The following is a 20,870-nucleotide window of genomic DNA, read 5'->3' as shown; positions in this document are numbered from 1 at the left end:
AAAGAGTTAGCGTTACATCAAACCAGATACCTACAGAAACATATCTATTTTTTTTAAATTATTTGTTTTTATAGAAAAATGACAATTATAATTAACTAATAAGGTACATATAAATTTTTTGCTTATTTTAAAATTTAAATATTTACGGATTCCTGTATGATATTATCAACTATTATTTATTATCATTCCTGCATCAAATTAACAAATCATTTTTAGATAAAAATGAAAAAAAGCGGGCAAGTGAGTACCGCTCTGCTGTACATTAGGTGCCGTATGGATCATTATTATATATTATAGGAGTGTTAAATTTGAATCCAATGATAGTTATCATTGTATACAAAAAACGATTCTGAACGAAGATGATTTGTCAGCCTAGGATATAATTTCTAGTGGTTGGTGAAAAAGGTGGTTTATGTTGTAATGGCCTGAATACAACAAAATTTAAGTTCTTTTATAATAATTGTAAGCTAAACTTATGAAAAACCTTGTATTAAATTTTCAACTCTTAGCTACTTATATAAAAATTTTTATGAAATATACCTACAAAATAATTTGCAAGTATTCATAGTTTTGACGAATTTTTGTCTATATTTGAACTTCAAATGCTGATAAAAAAAAATTGTGCCTATGTATTCTTATAATTTTTTAATTACTATAATAATAATTTATGAGGAACTTTGCATTAAATTTTCAATTATTTTGATAGGGCCAAAAAGATTTTATCGACACATAAAAAAACAATTTTCAGAAAAATTGAAAATTTCAGTTGTCTATAAATAGCTCAAAAAAAGTCAAAATATTTTGAAATTTAAACCACGTAAAGAAAACGCGAATCTTAATAACTGGTAAAATTTTCAAGTATCTACGACTTATAATTTTTGAATAATAACAAATATCAAAAATCGTTTGAGGCTAAACTGTTATTTAACGCGGTTTTTGTAAAAATTTAAATTTCAAACACTCATAAAAATTTTTTGTCTGAATCCGGTAGAGTTTTTTTTACAGATATTTGAAGAAAAATGTATGGAGAACCTTGTACCAAATTTTCAAAACTTAGTTATAAAAGAAAAAAATTTTATGATTTTTCAACTTCAAAATTACTTGCAAATTTTCGGGTTTTCGACAGATTTCGTAAAAATTTGAACTAAAAACGCTTATAAAAAAAAATTGTGATTAACGATTTTTAATTTTTTTTAGCTACAATAAAAACAACTCATAAGGAACCTTGTATTAAATTTTCAAAACTTTTTGGTCATCCAAAAATTTTTTATCGACTCAAAAAAATCGAAAATTTCAGTGGTCTATAAATAACTCAAAAAAAGTCAACATTTTTTGAAAATTTGACTATATACGGATACCACTGACATTAAGATTTGGTGAAAATTTCAAGTATTTTCAGTGATTAGTTTTTGAATTACAACCATAAAAAAAAAATCGATTTGGTCGAAAACTGGTTTTGCGTAAAAATTGCCGTTTTTCTGTCATTTTTTTTTTGTTTTTCTCGATTTTTTTGTAAACTGTTGGAAAATGTTAACTTTTTACCTCTATAATGCACCAAGGATATTCACTTTTACATCGGAAACCACCCCCATTGTTTGAAATTGGAGCATTATTTCGACTAGTTATGCTGTACACAGACAAAAAAAAAAAAAAAAAAACACACATCATTGTAAAATCAATACATTCTTCAACAAATATTTTAATTATAAATCAGTAAGATTTTACAAGACTAATAAACTTTTAGTAGTTATTAACAACAACATTTGAAGTGTCAATTTATTGACCAACAAATTACAAAGTTTCACAATAATAATATTATAAAAGTATTATAAAAATGCACGTACTATTCTTATGGTATTTTGTATTTTGTATAGTAATTAATTATATAATTTATAAATATCTAATCAAAATTATATTATTTGATAAAAAAAAAAACACGTTTTGAGGCCAAATTAAAATATAAAAACTCAACAGAACATAACATTAATAACAATTAGACAGTAATATTATACATAATATTTATAAGACGTATGCGTGTATGACTAACATACAATTACAAAAATAAATACAATTTTAATAGTAAATATAATTCATTAAAAATAGTTCAAACGACATTGGACAAAATTATTATAAATGTATAATATCTATTTAATGTTGTATTCACATTTAATAATAATTTTCTAAATTCACAAATATTTAAGTAGTATATTTACCTTTTACCACAGGTGGTTAAACAACTTGAGGTGTTTTTATTTTATACGTCTTAATACTTTTATAAATAAAATAAACGATTTACATATGCACAAGTCCTTCAACGTTGTCAGATTTCATCTCATTAGTATTAGTAGTAGTATTAGCATTGAGATCATTTGATTTATCTTCCAAATTGTTTTTCTGGATTGGTTTAACTGGCTCCTTTTGATTTCGGGTCAAGTAATAAGTAGTTCTAAAATCCAAACACATGACAAAGGTTATTTTTAAATTTAAGTGATAATAATATATAATACATATTATATAACTGCTTAAATTATAAAAAACTTACCCAAAACATCCGATTAACGGTAAGGATAGACATATGCTGATGATAAAAAAGGCACTTGGCATAGTTTCCAGCGTTTTGTTGTATACTATACTATATAATGGCAGGATTGCACTTTTTGATAAATTTTCTATGGCCATTCTTACAGAGTTCATAGATCCTATTAAATAGATACAAAAACACGGGTATAACATAATGAAATAAGTTATTATTTACATAAGGAATGTGTTTTAAAATAAAATCCTATATTAGTTATATGTATAATAAATAAATTAAACACTATTATTATGTGTAACGGTTTTAAACATTGGTTTATGATTGTTAATTAGTCATAATAAGTAGACATTTTATTAGGTACTATTTATAAATGAAATAGGTACTTACCTAATTCATGAGATTCCACACATTTCGAAGCTATAGCACCTGAGAGAGCTAATGCTGCACCACGAAATAATTCTAATGGAGGTACTATAATAAACAAAAAACCGATTAATTTTTATTTTGTTTAAATTCAATATAGATATTCCATATTCATAACAAGTAGGCAAAATAAGTATAAGTAATATTAATATAAGTTGAAACTTAATTATTGTTATTATTATTATTTCATTTTTAAAGAATAATATATAGTAGACTAAATATAATATATAATTCAAACCAGAAGAAAGACTTTTGGTCCTTAGGACTGAATTTTCAAAAGGCTGGCGTGAAATGTATACATTAACAATTAATAGAACATTACAAGAGTTGGGCAAAATTTTATCTGGAATCTAGATAATTATTTGAATAATTTTCAAATATAATGTTAATTAAAAATACAAATTTAATGTAGAATGATTTCTATTAATTTCAATACTTAGTATAGCAGGTGATTCTTTTATCACGAACCACTCATTATTTCAAAATGTAGATAATATGTAACTATGTAACATGATTGGAAATTAGTCAAATAATTGTGAAACAATCATCTGAATAATAATTTATTCAAATAAAATATTATCTAAATAAAATTTAAATCGAATGACGCCATACTCAGAATAATATTATTAAAATATACTTTGATCGACAAAAATTAAACAAATAATTTAATATCAAATTAAACATATAGGTAATTACATTTTTCCTTTTTACAATAAATCATATCTGTTTGTTTATACTATAATTTAATAATACGTTGTTGATAAAAGGCGAATTCGCCGTTTTTTTTTTGTTTGATTAGTTTTATTGATAAGTCCTGTAATGTGTATATAACATTCATTTATCTTTAGGTACAATAGTATACAATAGTGTTTATTATCATTAGTTTACTTATATTCATTATCCGCAATATACATATTACAGAAAACGTACTATAAGGCTGTATGTATTATTAATTTAAGCCCGTAAACGCATAAGTATTTACTTCATTAGTAATTTTATACTAAATACCAATAAAATAAACTGTTTCCAAATTGTATACAGTTCGATATTATAATTATATTATTATTTATTAATAAATAATAACATTAAAAACATAAAATACCGTGTTTTTACTGGGGGTTAATTCGCCTCTGCCTACTTTCTTCTCTTTTTTGAAATATTTCTATTATTATACGAATATTTTGTACACTAACAGCAATAATAATATAAATTTACATTTACAAAAAAGCTTTAAAAAAAAATTCAGTCAGTATAATTTTATACATTTTAATCAAGTGGAATTGAGTGTTATTGTTTTTTAGAAGAATGTTAAAATACTCGTAATTTATATCAATATAATATTAAGAAATACGTGTTTTAATTGAATATAAAATATGATACCATCAATAAATATCAAATTTTATGCATGATTAATAAATAGGCACTATAATAATATCTTTAGTAGATAGTATAAAATATAAACCATGTAACTTTGTCTGACATAACATACTTGAAGTTTTAAAATATTTGATATTATATTAAAATATAAAATATTTCAACAATATTTTGTTTTAAAGTTGTTTGTGGGGGAGGGGGCTACAGTAATTAAAAGTTTACTTACCGAATAACAGATATTGAAATTTAGTTACTGTTAAAAATCCAACCGCAGTTGCAATATCGAAGGTAGTAGCAATCAGACCGATCATTGCATCGTTCATTTTAAGTTTTCTACTTAAAATTCCAAGGGAAAACAGTGATCCTGAAATGTATTTTATTTTAATATAAAACCTTTATAAAAAAAGAAAACCATGAAAATCTTACCAAATAGCATAATTCCCATTGTATACGCATTGAATAAACTAAAATTAATTTCTTTAAAGCCAAACTGCTTTCTCAAATACAAATACATCAGACCTATTTCACCTGTATAAACGGACATAAAAAAACATTATTTAAATTAATAATTCATATCCTATAAATGAAATAGGTATATAATATATAAATTTCTGTTTCATTTATTATTTTCCCTTGCATAACATTGCATCTAAACTGCAGTTAACCGTTAAAATAACGTGAATGTAATAGCTAGAGCCTAGAGTAATCAATGCTTTTTTGAGAAAGAGAAAGGTTTTAACTCGCGTATAGTAATAATACGTTGATAAATATAAAAATATTTTTCAGTATACAGATTTATAGTAACAGATAGATTACCTAACTAGGGACTTGGGACGGACTTTAAGCGCATATGATGTAGAATATACTTAAAAATAGCTATGCGTACAATTTATATTTAATAGGTAACATAGGTATTTACAGCGTTTATGCTTAATAAATGTAAGATGCGGAGTTCTTACTTAATACTTCTAATTTTTTTTATTACCTACGGCGTTTTCAAATCTAAATAATTGATTTTATTGCCTATTCAATGTAATTTCAGGGGTATTTTATCTACATATTTTATAGTGTAAAACTGATGTACTTATCAGATGCCGTAACTAACTCATTTTTTTTTCGAGTTACGGCACTTTTGCTTAGTAGGGCAGTACATAACTATAAATAATTGAATGGAGTTTTTAGGAGCCACGACCTAATGCAGTCGATACACTCGGCGGTACCTTACAGACGTCGACGCATGAAAAAAAAAATGAATATTGTATAGCAGCAGGACTAAAGCATATTAATATCAATATTTTAATTTTATTCGAAATTAGAGTGTTGCAAAATTGGAAGTAAAATTGGTGAATGCAGGTTCTGTAGGGTCTAGTATGTAAATATAAAAATAAATGTTCGACCCCGTCAAGAAAAACGATTTGCTACGCTGTTGAATCATTTAGCTTATAGAAATAGCATAAATATGTATCTATAATATAATACTCAACAAACTAAACGAGCAAAATATTATATAAGTACGACAGCGCGGTTAGAATTACACCACGTCGAAGCGTCGTTACCGAGTCGGTTTACCGACATCAACGAACGGAATTCAGCATAGGCATATACACCGGTGGGGCAAGAGGGAGCAATTGCTACCATCAAAAAATTTAACAGGGCTATACACCCCTTGATATATTGTAAATGGATTTAAAAAATATTATCAAAAAAGCGTTTTAGATTTGTTAGAATAAGTTTTTTCAAGAAAACTGAAAAATATAATATTTTAAAAAGATTAACTGTACAGACATATAAAAGTGAATCGACTACCGTATCTATTAGGTCGACTTTGTGTGTCGACATAAAATCAAGTCTCTCCCCCCCATAAAAATCGCCCGAGTTACTGTTCAGTATTATAATAATATAATGTATAAAATATTGTCTGCTCGTATCTCACCCACGAAAGGAGCGCCGGTCAACGGCGAGGCGAGGATCATCAACAACAGTATAAGGCGATTGTTATTGTCGCGCTTGATGAACACGGTCTTGCAGCTCTCGACGACGATATTGGGGTCGAACGTGGTCTTGTACAGCGAACCGGTCGTCTTGTACGGCTCGGACGTGTCGTAAATGAACAGCAGCCCCAGGCACAGGGCGACCGCGTTCAGGCACACGTTCAGGGCGAACACGGCGGCGAACCCGAGCCTCACGTTCAGGTAACCGCCGGACAGCGCACCCAGTGTGGCGGCCAGCGGCAGGACGGCCGACGCGAACCCGATGCGCATGGTCCGGTTGGACGTGTCCGTGATGTCGGCCAGGTACGCGAACATGCCGATGAAGAAGCAGTGCTGCGACCCGGTGACGGATATGATCACCGACTGCGCGATGCCGGTGACGGTGGGCGACACGCTGCCCCAGAACAGGGCGGACAGCAGGTTGAACGCGTCGCACGTCATCTGCCCGATCACCGGCACGAACATCAGCGGCCGGCGCCGGCGGCCGTGCAGGTCGCTCCACGGGCCGGCGAACATGATGAACACCAGCGACACCAGTTCCTGGATGATGTGCTTCCACACGTTGATGGACGACACGCCGTGCTGCGCGCCGTTCTCCAGCATGCATTCCGGCGAGGCGCGCAGGTCAGGTTCCGCGGTCGCGTTCGGGTTGCATCCCTTGTGCAGCAGCATGTTCGTGCCCACGTTGTTCGACAGCACGTTGGCCACGAAGTACAAGAACAGCATGGGCTCTAACGTCACCGCACAACGCATCGTTCTGAATTTCGGCATGTAAATCGTCATGATGACGATACTCGCGTACGACGCCTACCTATAGTCTAAAACAAAAATCAATCGATTGATTTGTGTTGACATAATAATAATTACGATACGTTTCTGTAGGTATTGAGAGTGTAATATTGCGTGATTTTCAAAATATTATTTTACATTTTTTGTACAATACATGAAATACTAAGTAAGTATTGAGATTTTTTTTTTTACAAAGTATTTTCCTAAAAAAAAAAAGACTACTTTTCTCTTTGATTTCAGTAATAAGTGAACATATAGGTATACAGGCAAATATTTCGGGGGATTTTATTATTTTCACACTATTTTATTTATTTAAATTATAATTTAGAGTAAGGTCTCTAAGTCAGTTACGCGAATAGTGTCTGTTTTGTAGACAGACATTACCCGGGAGGGAAATAGTGAACATATTCTTGATGAGGAAGTTTGGGTGATTTGGCAATTTAATGTGGAGTCATTTATAATCACTAGTAAATTTTGTACGAGTACAGTGGCCGGGCATGGATATTTTTATGAAACGATACGTCCGTAATAAACCAGGGAGGTTCAAAGTCGATAACCTATCACAGTACTAGAAATTTCTTTCCCCGCGGGTATTTATATTAACATTATGATTTTTTTTTTTTTTTAATTAATATTAATGCTTTTATAGCGTTACCATTGGCTAGATTATAATTATTATTAAAATAATAATTATTATCAATTAAATATGTCAAGGTTATTTTTTTTTTTTTTTTATTCGCTTTACGGTTTCTATCGCTGAGATGAATGATGTTTTATCAATCAAGAATAATCGGTTTATGAAAAAAAAAAACGTAAATTAAGTATATAATCGGAATTTACTATTTAGTTTCCTCAGTCACCTACTTAACATGTTCACGAGAATACAACCATTGAATACACAATATGCTACGTTACATAATATTAAATATTGTATATAGGTATATATGCTATGCTTTGTATAGCTATTCTTCATTCTCGCACACAGGGTAATAAACTATAATAAATAATAATACAAAGCGTTTTTTGTGGGTTATTGACTATTTATGTAGACAATAAAACATAATAATATATAAATTAACAGCCTTGTTATAAAACAGCACTTGATAATTATATGTTTATATCGTAATAATATGTATATATATATGTATCGTTTGTGTAGGTTATATAAACGAAATAGTATATGTATACCTAATATACCTATAGGTATATATATATATATATATATATTATTTATGTATAATTAAATCAAAATACAGGTACAGATTCTTCACCGAATATCAATGTATTATAAAAGTATAAAACAATTAAAACATATTCGGAGTGTTTGTGCTCTGCTATATGTATCAGTTTAAAAAACCACAATAGTTAAGTATATTTTTTTTTACGGTTTGGAGCTGTAAGAATAAGCTGCAACCGCCGCCAGTTAAGTTTGTAAAGTTAGTTTTAAAAGTAATAATTTACACTCCAATGTGAATATTAGTGCTCAATTAGTGCTTTTAGGATGGATAAAAATAATATAATCCTTCATTTTATACTGACTTACTATACCGTTTATAGTTGATACAGTGATAACCTCCTGCTAACTTCAAGTTGCGGTTAAATAAAATACACAAATTCCTGTAATACCATTAAATTGTATTGCTCAGTCGATGTATATTCGGGATATATAAAAATAAATATTAGTGCTCTTCTATTCAAACAGAGTTATTGCTACCTTGATTTTTCGTAGAGCCACCGTTAAAACAACAAGATATTAATGAGAGTTATAACAAGGTCGACAGATACAACCGAGCCCGTTTTTACACGTCGTATGATAATGTAGGTGACGAAACTGCTGGAACAACATTTTATACAAATTCTTAACATCAAACATCGAAAATTATATTGAACATTTTAGATCACAACTGTTGAGTTATTTAACCAATCTAGTTTAAAATTACGTCTTAATTACATGATCCTTCTTTACTCAATATCTCCGATTTTTTGGTACCTTATACAACTTATAATTCAGCCATGTACCTTTAAACGAAGATTATGAAAGAATTCACATATTTTAATCTTTTATTAGGTATTTTCTGGCTATAGAAAACGATCGTAATTTAATATCACGACCGTTACGATGCGTTGTTTTTTATTCATAGCTTCGCTGTATAATATATATAAATATGAAGTACGTATTTAACATGAATCGACAAGTTTCTAACCGGTATCTAGGTATTGGTAAAGGTAAATATAATATTAGAGACCATTCAACGCTTAATATCCTATATCATTATTTGAGCAATAAAAATAGCTAAATAAACATATAATATATATAACTATAATCTATGTACAGTGTACATATAACTTATAAGTATAAACATAGTTAGTTTTTAGTTTCTATTTTAAGAGGGTAGGTAATACGAAATATTTCTATACGGTGACTTCGGATTGAAATTGGGTTTACGGAGGAGGCTATATAGGAACTAGTCACTGAAATACACATTTTTAATCAATTTCAAACTTTGAGCATTTTTAAACATAAACTTGTTGTAACTACTTTGATCCTGTAAATATTTTATTTCTTTAAGGCCGGGGCCACACATGGCGGTTGAAACCTAAAAACCCCGGCCTATGAAAAATATTTCAAAGAAATTTTAAAATTATAGTTTTACGTTATACCATACGCTAAATCCAATACATTACAATTAGATTAGTCATTTCGATCAAATTATTTAACGATTCGAAAGCTAATTTTTCAGAGGATTGAGGTAGGTACACTAAACCATAGGTTTAGGTTTAACCATACACCGAATACCAATACAGAGCCGTATTTTATGTTAATTTCTTTCTTTCCAGGCAAGTTTTTTTATACAGTGAGAATAAAATATATATAAAATCTAATTATTTATTTATTATTTATTAATAATTTAAAATTATTTATTTTAAGCCATTTATAATGTATGCTTAATGAATAAATTTTCTAAGGTACAATTTATATAGTATATATGGAACAGTGAGTGAAGAAAACGTAAAGACGTTTCACATTAGAAATGTTTGATAGAAATGGGGATGAATATACAGTATACACGTGTTATATAATAAAAAAGATTTCAAGGCCATTTTGTTGTAGGTATTAATTTTTTATTATTATTGGTAAAATATTTATTTATGTTTTTTATGATTAAAAAATATATACTTAGTCGTAGTCTCATTAAGATTTTAACTTAGATATAATGGTACTGAGATTATGTATGCCTTCTTAATATAAACTCAAGTTTGTCTAATTATTATTGTATTAATCGTGAATATAATTTTAAATTATTATACCTATGAGCAAGACAGGTTTTTGTTGAAAAAACATAGTATCCATATGAACAATTTAAGTAGGTATCCAGTGCCAACCAATAATATTGTATTTCAACAAACACAATTATCGTAACGTCATACATAATAGCATGTTTTCAAAACATTGTTTTGTGTTACTTGTTGTTGAAATATATTGCCAGCTAGTAGGAAATAACTAATAACTAATAACTCTGCAGTCGATACCTCAAAATAAATAATATTTCATTTTTTATACACATATATACATATTTATGTGAGAAAAACCCAATAGCTAGGTAAGGTTAGTTGACCTAATTTACATTAGTTCAAAAATAATAATTATTATTGTACAAAATTTTAAATTAGAAAACTAAATTTTGGGAAAGTCTTGAGGTATTTTATATATTTACATCCACATTTGTGATTGTTTTTCAACAATACACAATGGCATTTAGAACTTTAATTATTTTGTAACCAACTGAAAAAGGTATTTATTTAATAATATTAAATTTATTACTTTTTATACATAATTTTATTTTAATTGGTTATTTACATCCATTATATGAAATCTGAAATTAGGGGGAGGGCAAACATTTTTGTAGTTCATATTTGAAATAATATTGAAATTATGCCAGATTTAAGAATAGCAAATATTGTTCAAAGGGGGTTGAGGTTAGGTTAGATTAGGCTACTAAATTTTAAAAACATGTTGAAATGTTTATAACGTATATATTTTTAATTCTAATCATTTAAAAACTATTTTTTTTTATCGAGTATTTTTTCCTATATCCCCCCTCCTGTCTGTACACCATTGATTTTAGTCAAAAATCGTGTTCAAAATAGCTGAATATAAATATTATATAATTTAGTTACAGACTATTCACTATTAAATAACACAATAATAATTAATATAAATAATATAATGTAATACAATTTAATAAATTATTAAACTGCCCAACAAATTGGGTTCTTATACGTAAGTACCTATTGAAATTAATGTTTCAACAAACTACATATTACATATTTAAAATCCATTTAAACAGTTAATTCTGTAGATAATAACACTAACATGATATTTTTATACTTTTTATAGTGTAGATAAGCATAATATACCATATAAAATATTAAAACCATTAATGAATAATGAGTTTATTTATTATGTATATATTTTATAATATAATCATGACTTTGGATGTCTACCTATTTAATTAATGATAAGTTTAGTTCGATAATAGTTATAATTAATTTGATTCTAAATTCTCTGCAATTTTAAACATAATTTGAACCCAAATAATATGAAAATATAAATATAAATATATGTACATTGTGCAAACTATATAGAATGTTATAACATTATAACGTCATGAGATAAACCATATTTAAACATTTAAGACCTATGTATTTATTACCTCTGTGTTATTAGCTATAATTTATAACTTACGAATTTTTCAAACAAACATTATCTATTAGTTCAATTATAAAGGAATATTCATAGTTATTTTCTTAATTTTTATTGATAGATAAAAATATTTTTCCAGAGTAATTTATTTTTTTTTATTGAAGTTTAATAATTGATCGACAATCTTAAATCTACATAATAATATAATATATATGTACTTACTATTATATTTCTATAAATCATCTAAACATTAAAATAGATAATTAACTGTCCACACCTAAATGTATTCTTATTGAGGTGCAGACCATTTAAATAGTAAATTGTCATAGCAAATATCAACCGATATTAATGCACGGATAAAATTTGAACACTTCATATTTAGTAATTATGTAACTATAGTCAATGGATTTAAACGGTCAAATTAAATTCAGTTAAATAGTTACATAGTTAAATCTCTTTTGGTAAACATTTTTTTTTCTACTTTAATTAATATATTTTCTTACATGTATCGTTAAATTATATTATAAAAGCATAAAATGTTATTCCGCTATTATTATTTTTATTTATTTGGATAAAGTGTTCACTTATAAGTTATAGTTATAAAATTGGTATTTTATAACCACAAGAAATAAATTCAAAAACCTATATAAGTTTTTGAAGTAATTATTATGACATAATACAGTAGTAAAATAAAATTCGTAGAAATATATATCATATTTAGTGGTAAAACTATTAAAACCCAATAAGATCAACATAATCAATTTAAGTATAAATAATTCGTTATTAAAATATTTAGACTCTAAGTATGAGTCATACTTTTGAATCGACCCGAGAAAATTAATCGTGTTCGGTGATAATATTGTACGAATTATTACTGTATCTGTAAATAATAACATGAATAACCTTATGATCAATTTGTATTCATATTATTCGACTCATAAAATATATCCGCTTATCAGGATTATATTATAATATTTAAATTTTAAACTACCAATCTTATCATTTTTTATTTGTATGTACTATGTTGTATCTTATTTAAATGGTATTATTGCATATTAATAGTTACCACCAAATGATTACTTATTAGTTATTAGTAACACTGGCAGCAAGGTTGTCTAAGTGAGCAAACGTAAATTGCGCCCAACGAAGGGAAAAATTGTAAATTGCATCCAGTATTTATTAGGTATAAATTTTATGTAGTAAATGGCGCCCAATAGAAATATTATTTTTATTACAATCATTTAGCATTATCCAGAGGACACCACGAGGAGACGACTATCACTATCCTCCAAAAATTATTTTTAATATTATGGTATTAATAAGTAGTTTGAAATATTTTTAGGTTAATTTTTATAGAAAATAATAATAAAAAAATGCAATACTAAAATATCAAATAAATTATATAATATAGAGTTAATAGTATAATAAAATTATAAGTTATATATCAGCATAGTAATGAGATATTATTTTTACATATTTAGCTCTCGAAATAGTATTTTCATTGTATTGTTGAATAATTTTTTCCATTGTTTGAAATTTTTTTTTTTGATTTGGTATTTTGAAATGTATTAGGTTCATTTATACTATTAATTTTTATGTAAATTTTGGACTGTAACTTTAATATTTTATCCATAAAATTATAAATAAGAAGATGAGGAGTATAAAAGATTTTATTAAAATGATTGTGGAAAGATTCATTGGCATTAGTAGTTCGTGCTAATGTTGCGGAAGCTGATGCGCAAATATTCGGAGGAAAGTCAGCAAATAAAATCGTTAATATTATAATAATTAACGGTTACATTTGGTTTTTACTCCAATAAATGTACTAAAGTGTTTAAAACGGATGAATTCAAGGTCGCACTTAGATTAGACACTATGGGCGCATTTTACTACGTAAAAATGTATACCTGAAAATTACCAGGCGCAATTTACTATACTATTTTCACTAGGTACCTGCTCACTATGGGCGCAATTTACAATCGCCCGAGATACTTGTCTTGTAGCTAAATTACCCACTCATCAGTATACTATAATACCTAAGTAATTATTTAGAAGTGGCTTAAGGTATCAAGTGTGTAATAAAAATACATACAATTATACAATGTACCAATTAAGAGATTGTATTACCGTATTGTATATGAGTTAATTGTCTACAGGTTTAAATATAGGTACCTACCTATGTATATATCATTATTTCACAATTCACATAAATTAAATTAAATAAGTGGAATTTGACGACCAAAATTAGGTTTTTGATGTATAAAAAAAATGTTTACGTGTGAAAATGAAATAAGTAGTAGTATATCATTATTATAATATAATATAATATATATATATACGAATACTCGTATATATATTTAATTTATTTCAAAATAATGAAAATAAATTATTATCTTGAATAAAAATGGCTTGAGATTTTATAATTCAAAACATAAAAAATATGTTTATAATGTTCTCCATAAGTTGGATTAACTAGTGGGCAAAACAAATTAGTATGCATAAATAACAAATAGAATAGTATTTATTTCCAAAACAAATAGTTTTAAATCACAACTAGTAACTAGTTCATATCAAAAAAATGGTAAAGAATAGGGGAGAAATATATTAACTTTTATTTATCTAAATGTAATGGTACACATTGCAATAAATGTTTGTTTAATGTATTATTTGATTAAGTTATAGTTTAACTATAATTATTAGACAAGGCAAGAAAATAGTGATAATTGTCTAAATATAAGTCAAATACAATGCGATATTATTATTGCGAAGATTAAATCCTAAAACTGTTGATTATAATTATGTCAATAATCTTATTCTAATATTGTTTACGTAATAAAATTGTATTAAAGTCTAGTTAATGCAGTCCTCGACCAATTAACATGATAGACATATAGTCGTTTCAATCACATTCAAATAAAACTAATCTTTTGAAAAAATATATTTTATTGTTTTACAACTTAAAACTGAATGTGTTTACCATAATTATGTTTCAAATACAGTGAGTTTATCTGTAACTCTAGTTCGTTCAAGACAATTTAAATAGACAAGTACAGTACTTGTCTATGTTACCTTACCTACGTAGGTGTATGTATCACTGTATTAGTGAAATATAATATTATATTTGTTAGTGTAAATGTAAATATCTATATTATATTCATTATAATACCCAATCATTTTATTTCTGTATTTATTTTGAAACATATAATTGTACAAGCCCAACACAATAAAAGCAATGTTTCAAAACAGTAATATTCTTGAATTTTGAAAACGTATACCTATTAGGTATAACTTCGTATACGGAATAAAAAATTAATAATAAATAAACAGAAAAAATTAATTAACAGATTAGTAATAAATTTATATAATTTAAATAATATTGCCATAGATGATAGATACCTTATACAATAATCTATGTATGCGGTACACCTAAATATCGTGTATGGGTAGATATATCCGAGGACATATCTGAGGACGGCGTATTATAGTGTCCTAAATAAAATCAAACTCGAAACATTCACTCTCACGTTTCTAGCGAACACCGATTGTCGTACGTCCGGCTATATAGCGAACTATTATAAATAATAATGATAATGTATATATATATAATATTAACACGAGTATTTAGTTTTATGGAAAATAACAATACAACAATTTATGTAAAAAAAAAAAAATAATACGATTTTCGTTTTTTACGTACGATTTACAAGGCTTTATTTTCTGTTGATGAGGTACGTGTGTAGGTGTATATGATGTCGACTCTAGTCCTACAACTGTCCTAGTAGGATTCGGTCGACCGGACGACAATATAAATAACCGATGATCAAGATTATATATCGATGTTATTTTGAGTTAAACTTAATAAAAACCCATAGGTAACCGCCTATATGAATAAAAATCGTTCAGATGACATGATCGCGATCGCACACACACAATAATCGAGAATATAAACTCCAGCAAACACTCGCGCAGACGGTCGTGGATGATATGTGCCGATATACGAGTTGCTAGGTTTGCTGGGATCTAAGTAGTGGCGACCGCACGCCAGCAGATCGACGGTGGTAGGGTCGCATACTATTTTATGATACGAGATCACGTGTATCATTATTTTCTCGTGCATATTATATACATGATAAACTTAATTATTCCTTTAATATAACTGTTACATACCTTTCTTTTAAACGCGGCGACCTGACACACGCATACTGTATGGGATAATTCTTCCTATATAACCGCCCGACCACTATGCACGTCATTTAATCCTTATTCTCACGGACGATTTTCGTGTTTTCAAACTCAAAATACTCACGTGCACACGACTCATGAGTCTGCTGTATCTATGTACCATCATAAGACTATTATAGCAATGCCGCTTCATCAAAAAAACATGATCAAAAAAATTTTTTTTGTAGTAACGATTTTCGGCTTTTATACACTTGTCTGTTTAAATGGCAACGGGTTGTATAATAAATTGTTTGTAAATATTTGAAATTTAGACGTGGACACGTCAGAGAACGGAATATGCTTTGTACCTAATGACGAACAACCCAAATTCTTTACTTCTATCGCACATTAACCAATGGTCAAATATACGTTTATTATATACATAATTCAATTTGATTCATGGTGATGATTTTTGATTTTTGATGTTAATTTATTTAAAAGTCAAAGAATTTTATATTGTTTCATTAGTATTTAAACTTTAGAAATTACTATTATACGGAATATGCTACGTATTAGCGGAAAATGTAATTATGTATAGAAAATAACGGTACTCAATATTTAATAGTCTGGATTCTCTAGGGTTCTCTATACGCTTTATATTTTTTGAATCACAATTTAATAACTAAATTTCATTGAATTAAAATCGTTATTTCCCGTTTAAATATCCAGTAGAGGTATTTTTGGTGAACGATTTAATTATTATTGCCGTTAAAATTTAATTTTACCTGTTTGTAAAAATCAACAGTAACGGTTTTGTTTATGTAAAAATTGTTAACAATGTACAATCTTCGATATTGTTACAAATATATCATTTCCATAAACAACTATTTAGAGTTTAACAATTTCACATGTATTTTATTACATCATATTATGTCACAAGATATATTTTTATTAATTTTATTCTATGTAAATACTTATAACTGATATTTCACACAAGATTCGTCGTTAAATTTTTCCGGATCGTGTTTTTACTTGGAATCTTAATATTATAATTTATTATTTATGAGATAGAACACACGTCATCGATGCACTGAAATGTTGTTCTTTGTTGAACTTGGCCTTCAAACTGTATATTTATATAGTAATACGCCAATACTACATAATATTATAATAAAATACACATCTTTTATCTTTTATATAAAAGTATAACTCTTGTAATGTCGATTATTCGCTAAGAAAATTACAGCGAGATACGATAATAAACAAAACTTTCCGTCATGAATACAATGTTGTCGATTGTGAATACCAACTGTTATTGCATGTTAAATAATATATTATAGGTATCTGGTATATATAGGTATTATATTGCTCAACGAGGTCATCATTGAAATTGTGTTTTTGTTTTATATAATAAATTTCATAAAATATTCTGTTCACATGAAACACGAGTAACAGAATCTAGCATACAAATGGCGTATCTTAAGTCTGTTAACAAGGTGGAGAGGTTTGCATCTTTAATTTTTTTTTACAACTTGACATATTATGGAAAGTGACTCATAATAAATTAGTTAAATTATTATTTTTTTTAAATTCAATGCTAATATTTGACAATTTTGTTACCTATTATAAGTATATAGAAAAATAACTATAATGGGAGTGTGATCTTCTCGTCGTCCCCCTTTAAATTCTTTACAATAACCAAACACGTTTTAATCTACATGTACTTGTATAGTTATATGCTTTAAATCTACTGTTAACATTTGTAGCTCACATTATTATTATGTTCGTGATGTACTAATGTACTTACAAATTATATATATTTACACGGCACATGTGCATACAACTCAACAGGTGTATGTGTGTTAGTGTACAAATCGTATTATAAAACATACATACGCGTGCGCGAAAATTGTAAACAATGTGAATGGAGAAGTTGGTCGAAATCGTCGACCGTAACGAATTATTTAAATTTGTATGTAAATCAACGACGTATATTACACGCAGACATACGGCTGAAGAGCTGTACAGTGTACACGCTACATCCTGCATACGTTTAATTGTCACTTACTCAAGTGTGTATTGCGCAATAAAACAAACATCAACAATTCCTACCTATACCTAAAAAATAACATTGCTCTTTAGATAATTTTCGCACACATCCGAATACAAAATGCTACGGTTTACTTTTTGTCAAATACTATATATATAGGTATGAATGATGAAGAACTTCACACTTCACAACTTTACAGCGATATTTTCTGGATGTGAACATAAAATATTATAAATATTATGTAAATAATGAAATGGTATTTTCAATGCTTTCAAAATGAATGTAGGTGTTTGCACTTGTCCCAGCAGCAATGGACCTATCCGACTATCGTTATTCGTTATTGTATCTCGTCAAGTGTTGACACCTTTTTGTTTAAATTAATATAGGTACTCTAAAGAATACTAAAATACGCCTTGTATATGAATATATGTAGGTATTGAGAGTTTTAAAAATTATAATCATGAAAAATAATCCATGAATACAATAGCTGATTCACTGTGATTTACCTTTTGATAGGTAATGTTATGTACTTATATACATATATAGTACTATGCATACATATACACGAAAGTGTTGAGGGCAATAACCTTCAAATACAAATATAAACGACCACGCAGATAAATAAAAAAAATTAAAACCATAGTATGTCAGTATCTGTTAAGTTATATTATAAAATTGTGTTGCATAATAGGCCTAAATAAAATTATCATAATATATATTATACTGGCTAAACTCTACTTTTGAAATATCATTGTATGTATATCGAAATAAATTTGATAAACTATTTAAAAGATTTTAATTAGGTAAAAAAAAAAAGAATAATATAAAAGTTCTCTATTATTATTTATTTGATATATGGCATGTTGAGCAATACATTTATTTTATAATTAATATTATACTGATCATAGGCGCCCGAAGACATTTTTATAGGGGGGGCAATGTTAGGATTTGAGAAGAAATAATATAAATTTACTATTTTAAAACAACAACTTTTTTATTATACTCGTATATATATTTTATTATGTATATTACAACTATTTTAAAAAAGCAAGAGGAGTAAATGCTCCAGCTTGCCGCCCCTCCTGACATCTATTTATACTGAGTTGATTAATTTTTTCATAATAAAATAAAATATAATATAAAGGTGGACCAGTAGGCAGACGGGTATCGCTTTGATGTATTTTAGGTATATTTTAATGGGTCACTGTTATAAATGTATTAAAGTTAACATCAGTGACGTTTTGTTGTTTATGAAAAACGATTCTGAGAAGAGATAAACTGTCGGCAAATATCAATAAGTACTTATGTTATTTAAATTAATTTATTTTTATCTATAGAATTACAGTAAGATAATGTGTTTTTTTTTTTTAGAAAACATAGCATTTATTATATTATTATTTATGAGTATTTAATTATTAAAGTAAATAATAGTATAATATATTTATACCATATTATATTATTTTTATTAACTTTTTAGTTCAATACCTTACTATATTAATGCAATAATGCCGTAAAACGTTAATAATGTGAATAGTGCGTAACTTCGTAGTATAATTAGATAATATCATACAATTAATTAACAAGTTTTAAAATTGTCATTGCGTATAATAAAATTTAATAAAAATTTAAAAGTTTTAACTGATTTAAGTCTCCATGAATAATATGTATTATTGATCATAATATTATAATATTATATGATTCATTAAATGGTCTTATTCATTCTCCAGAATTACTATCTCTAATTGGTTTTAATATACCTACTTACTCACCGATTAAGTAAGTCCAACTTATTTCATGTTCTTCTTTATAAAATCAATTATAGGTACTTTCACCTCATATGTCCAGCTTAGAGTTCTGTCATTGGCAAACCATATAACGGACTATGTTGATTTTTTTTCCGTGTCGCGTAATATATTCAGACAAAATGTTTATATATGGCCTTAAATTTACTTGTTTAAATTAATATTTGAAAATATTTAGTCACTTTTTGGTTATTACTGTTACTATTTTGATATATTTATTAATTCTTTACTATTATATAATATTATTCTACTCCACTATTATTATTTACATAAGATATACTAAATACTAATACATTATACATGTATATAAGTTATTTAAATTATATAACCATTATTAAGTTAAATGTTTATAAAATCTAAATAAAAAATAATAAACATAATACATCATTTATTTTTAAAATACGTAATTTTGTCCAAATCTAAATTACATATAATTACATATATCTATAAAAAATAATTGTGAATATATTTAAAAAAAAAGATTTTTTTAGTTCCAGTATTGACCATACTTATGAGGAATATTGTTTCACATTTTTAAGCTAGAAAAATTATCAAGCATTTTTAATTTTTACTCAGCGATTATTTTTATCACCATTCATATAAAAAAATAAATAAAAAAATTTCAAATTTTTATGAATAGCACAAAAAGATTTAAAATATTTTGAAAATGATATCATATTTAGAAAATAATAATATAAACATTTGGTGAAAATTTCAAATAGGTATATAATATACTGCAGTTATTTATTTTATGAATTATAAAACAAACAAAATTAGTTTTATCAAATATTAATACTCTCGTTTTTTCTTATAATTTTTTTTATTTAGTTTTTTCCAGCTTTTTTTAATTATTTTTCCATACGGTGTGCTTCATTTCGCTACCACATCAATAAAAGTAATATTAAATATTATATACCTACGTATGTTTAATGTTTATATATATAATATAATGTTATATCGTTTTAATGACTATTTATCCATTTGTTATATGAATTTGTTAAATTTAATATTTATAATATTATATTAAACATAAGATTTG

General features: G+C 27.0%; 1 protein-coding gene across 2 annotated transcripts; it reads right to left on the bottom strand.

The window, feature by feature from the left end:
* Positions 1–1,724: 1,724 nt before the first annotated feature.
* LOC114127433 (proton-coupled folate transporter-like) lies at positions 1,725–15,841 on the bottom strand. Of its 2 annotated transcripts, none has more exons than XM_027991666.2 (7): positions 15,516–15,841; positions 6,267–7,135; positions 4,760–4,861; positions 4,560–4,697; positions 2,924–3,007; positions 2,543–2,699; positions 1,725–2,446 (listed from the first exon to the last, which is right to left on the bottom strand). In XM_027991666.2, the coding sequence occupies exons 2-7, from the start codon at positions 7,105–7,107 to the stop codon at positions 2,293–2,295; spliced, it is 1,476 nt and encodes a 491-aa protein (XP_027847467.2). In that variant the 5' UTR covers positions 7,108–7,135; positions 15,516–15,841; the 3' UTR covers positions 1,725–2,292. The 2 variants fall into 2 exon arrangements, with proteins under 2 accessions (XP_027847467.2, XP_027847466.2); XM_027991665.2 differs by having other exon boundaries at positions 6,267–7,142; positions 15,516–15,840.
* Between the last annotated feature and the right edge of the window lie 5,029 nt (positions 15,842–20,870).

The sequence above is a fragment of the Aphis gossypii genome, chromosome 2 (genome assembly GCF_020184175.1).
Source record: "Aphis gossypii isolate Hap1 chromosome 2, ASM2018417v2, whole genome shotgun sequence".
Lineage (NCBI taxonomy): Eukaryota > Metazoa > Arthropoda > Insecta > Hemiptera > Aphididae > Aphis > Aphis gossypii.
Note: the sequence above shows the minus strand (reverse complement) of the source record. Positions and strands in the feature narration are given on the sequence as shown.

What these genes read in the sequence shown, in the direction of transcription:
- LOC114127433 (XM_027991666.2), bottom strand. Translation starts at nt 7,107, where the DNA reads ATGACGATTTACATGCCGAAATTCAGAACGATGCGTTGTGCGGTGACG. An exon ending in GACCGGCGCTCCTTTCGTGG is followed by an intron (nt 4,862 to 6,266) that starts GTGAGATACGAG and finishes CCGTTTATACAG; the next exon opens with GTGAAATAGGTCTGATGTAT. An exon ending in TGTGGAATCTCATGAATTAG is followed by an intron (nt 2,700 to 2,923) that starts GTAAGTACCTAT and finishes TCTATTTAATAG; the next exon opens with GATCTATGAACTCTGTAAGA.